The sequence below is a fragment of the Plectropomus leopardus genome, unplaced genomic scaffold, assembly GCF_008729295.1.
Source record: "Plectropomus leopardus isolate mb unplaced genomic scaffold, YSFRI_Pleo_2.0 unplaced_scaffold14271, whole genome shotgun sequence".
NCBI lineage: Eukaryota > Metazoa > Chordata > Actinopteri > Perciformes > Serranidae > Plectropomus > Plectropomus leopardus.
The window spans coordinates 1-4020 of record NW_024615248.1 but is presented as its reverse complement, the minus strand read 5'-3'; the positions used below and the strand labels follow the sequence as shown (position 1 = coordinate 4020).

At 41.8% G+C, this 4020-nt stretch overlaps 1 protein-coding gene across 1 annotated transcript; it reads right to left on the bottom strand.

Moving 5' to 3' along the window:
* Positions 1-455: 455 nt before the first annotated feature.
* LOC121964162 (zinc finger protein 70-like) lies at positions 456-3864 on the bottom strand. The gene is made up of 2 exons (XM_042514378.1): positions 3409-3864; positions 456-2169 (listed from the first exon to the last, which is right to left on the bottom strand). Exons 1-2 carry the CDS (start codon positions 3599-3601, stop codon positions 680-682), a joined length of 1683 nt encoding a protein of 560 aa, XP_042370312.1. The 5' UTR covers positions 3602-3864; the 3' UTR covers positions 456-679.
* Positions 3865-4020: the final 156 nt, after the last annotated feature.

The following is a 4020-nucleotide window of genomic DNA, read 5'->3' as shown; positions in this document are numbered from 1 at the left end:
GAGGAAATTTGTTTTCATGGTTTGTACAGATAAACAATCAGAGGAGTTAAGCACACAAGACGTAAAAAGACAAGAACATCACAGTAAACATGAAACAAGTCTGTCACAATACGCCTCGGCTGTTATAAATGGTACTGGCTGTGAGCACAAAACTCTTCCCAAAATGTGATTTTTTTTGCAGAGTAGCTGCCTGTATCTTACAGCCGTCTGTAAATAAAAATGTAAAATTGTAGGAATTTGACTTTGGGTATATGGTTGTATGCCTGTGCTTTAATTATTCAGAGTATAGGTTTAAAATAATAAGGACACTGTTTAATCAAAATTCAATGACTTATGGAGAAGAGGTGGGATTCCCCTCACTCCTTTTTAAATATGTAAATCAAGTCATCATGTGTTTGACCATTTCTTTTGCTTTATGTTTGTCATTGTCTGTAAATGTTACTTTTTTTGTCTGTCTGCTTGTTTGTGTAATAATTTCTCTATTTTCTCTGACATGTTTGGAAAAAAAAACCAAACATTATTGCGGTGATAAAGCCCCTCAGCCGTGTTTTTCTGGGCTCGGCCCGATCATGATCGCAGTCTCAGGTTCGGAAAAGTCTGCAGTCTTGACATCAGACTGGTTGAGCAGATGAATGGTTTCTCAGCGGTGCTACATTTTCAAATCACTGAGCGGACATTATCAGTTTTCAAGGAGTGTATCTGGCTGAGGGTCTCTGGTCTCTTCCCAATTATCTACACTGACTTCAGTCTCAGAAAAGTCTAGAGAATCATCCTCACTAACTGGTTGTAATTGTGTATCTGGATCTGAGTTCCTGGCTGGTTCTGGTCCTCCACAGTCCTCTCCACCAGCCTCCGTCTGTCCAGCTGAGCTGCCAGCTGGAGACTCGTCCTCTCTGCTTTCCTCGGATTGACTCTGATGAAGCTGTGAGGACTGATGACCATCACATTTATGCGTTTTGACCTGTGGACGCCAGGCGAATTTTTTGTGACAAACGCTACAGCTGAATCGTTTCTCTCCTGTGTGGATGCACATGTGTTGTGTCAAGTGGCCCTTGCGTGTAAATCTTTTATCGCACACTGTGCAACTGTATGGTCTCTCTCCTGTGTGGACTGCCATGTGGAACTGCAAACTTCCTCTGTGTGTAAAAGATTTATTACACACCGAGCAGACAAATGGTTTCTCTCCTGTGTGGATGCTCATGTGCTGTCTCAGACTTGACACTTGTGTGAAATTATTACCACAAATGGAGCAACTAAATGGTTTCTCTCCTGTGTGATTCCTCATGTGTCTGTTCAGATGTCCACTTCCAATGAAACATTTCCCGCACACTGAGCAGCTGAATGGTTTTTCTCCTGTGTGGATGCTCATGTGTTGTTTCAGACTTGACGCTTGTGTGAAAGCTTTCCCACACACTGAGCAGGCAAAGGGTTTCTCTCCTGTGTGGATTTTCATGTGCGTCTGTAAACTTCCGCTCTGTATGAAAGATTTGTTACAAACTGTGCAAGTGAATGGTTTCTCTCCTGTGTGGATTTTCACATGCGAGTGTAAACTTCCACTGTGTGCAAAAGATTTATTACAAAATGTGCAGCTGAAAGGTTTCTCTCCTGTGTGAGATCTCATGTGTACCTTCAGATGTTCACTAGTTCCATAGCTTTTGTCACACTCAGAGCAGCTAAATGGTTTCTCTCCTGTGTGAGAACCACTGACAAGTGCTTCATTGGTTTTCAGAGAGTTAAAACCTGACTGAGGTTCTCTGGTCTCCTTCCAGTCACCACTGTCATCAGTATCGGGTTCAGAAAAGTCTCCAGTCTTGTCCTCAGTGTCTAGTCGTAAAGGACTACCTGGATGTGAGTTCCTGTCTGGTTCTGGTCCTCCACAGTCCTCTCCATCAGTTTCTGTTTCCATCTGTTCAGTTTGTCTTTGATGAAGCTGTGAGGACTGAGCTTTGTCTTCATCGTCTTCTTCAGTCTTCACAGGGACAGAAGTGAGTGTGAACTTGATATCAGCCTCCTCCAGCCCTTCAAGCTGCTCTCCGTCCTGACGGCTCCACAGCTCCTCCTGCTCCTCTTTAATCTGTCGCGGCTCCGGATCCTCATGGTCCAGACTAGAACTCGACTCCCGCTGCTCCTTTTCACCAACAATCACTTTCTGGACATCTGAAGGTAAAACTGACACAGAAAAACAGCCATTAATGTGAATCATTACACTTTGCCTTACATTTTCCTGATGATTACCGGCCCTCCTGCTCTGCCACTACGGATGGTTCATCTTTATTGATACTTATACCATTATTGCGGTTATTGCCATGATTAGTCCTTATCAAAACCATGATCGATACTTTTCCATTATTTAGTGGAAAGGCGAGGTGAAGTTTTTTGATTAAATATATTAATTAAAACATTTGCTTTGAACATTTTGGCATCATTAGTTTTAATTATGTATTTTAGGATGATTAGAGCTCATGATGATGGGACATTAGACAGGCTGTAATTCCATCTCTACCATCCACTTTATATTGTTGGGAAAACTAATTTCTCACCCAAACAACTGTGTTATTCAAGTTTCTCACCAAAAACTAAATTTCCTTTTTGTTGATGGGACATTAGAACTAATGTTGCCAAGTTAATGAGTTAATAACAAGTAAACACAAATTAATTTTAATGCAACTTATTTTTTGACGCGCAATTAACGCACATTCTGTAATTATGACCCTCTGCCCATCCCGTAGTTTGGGAAATGGGGAAGCAATGCAGCAGTAACCATGGCAGTAACGTTGTGGACAGCAGTAGAAACAAACCTCCGTGCACAGAAATGGATAAAGAAAGGGTTTTTTAATGACAAATTCTGCTATAAAGCTCGGCCAGACAGTTTTCTCAACAAGACCAAAATTATTGGCATTTAACGTTGATGTGAACTGAGTTCCCACCAGAGTGCATCCAGTCAGAGTGATGCACAGGGCCGTTCATGATGTTTCAGGGATTTCAAGACATTTCTAGGATTTCAGGGCAGTTCTATGACTTTAGGATATATCTAGGACTTTAGGACATTTCTAGGACTTCAGGACGTATCTTGGATTTTAGGACGTTTCAGGGATTACAAGACATTTCTGATTTTAGGACATCGCTATGATTTCAGGACATTTCTATGACTTTAGGATATATCTAGGACTTTCGGACACTTCTAGGATTTTTGGACATTTCCAGGATTTTTGGACATTTCCAGGATTTTAAGACATTTCTACGACTATTGGGGATATCAGTATTTTGGATTGGATTTGAGAATGACTGGGGGGCCACACGGCACTTATCAGGGGCCAGAGAGGTTGTGCGTGTTTTGGGGGACTCGTGTGAACAGTCGAGGACCTGCTGGTTTAAACAGAGAGATAATAATCAGTAAATGTATCAGACCTGCTCTGTGAATCTGAAGCTGAGGGCTGAAAACAGCGTCCAGGAGTTTCTGCTGTCGCTCGTTTTCCTCTTTTGATCGAGAAAGTTCCTCCTCGTACTCTGCTATCGATCTTTCAAACAGCCCGAAAATCTCCTCAGCAGCCGCAGTTAGTCGCTGCTTCACCAACGCTCTCAGCATTTGGACTTTACACATTTTCACACAACCTCACAAACTTTTTTTTTTCTCAGACACACAAACTCACAAACATCAAACAGCTTTAGTGTCTAACGTCCAGCTAGCATGCTAAGCTAACGTAATTAGCATTGCAGTCGACCGAGATGACGTCAGAGGAAAAACATTTTTAAAAAACGGAGAATTTAGACAAACAGAGGACAGAGACGATCACTGCTGCCGGACATCACACACACTTCACCTCAAACCAGAAACAGACGCGTTAGCTCGAAAGAGCTAAAACTAACGACGCCATTTTATTTAAAAACTGACAACAACAGCAAAGACAACCTCTTCCGGGTCATTCCGCCCTTCAAAATAAAGCCTCAGTGATTTTAACGACACGTTTATTTTTGTTCATTTTTGGCGTTCTTTCTTTCTTTGTTCGTGTTTTTTTTTTT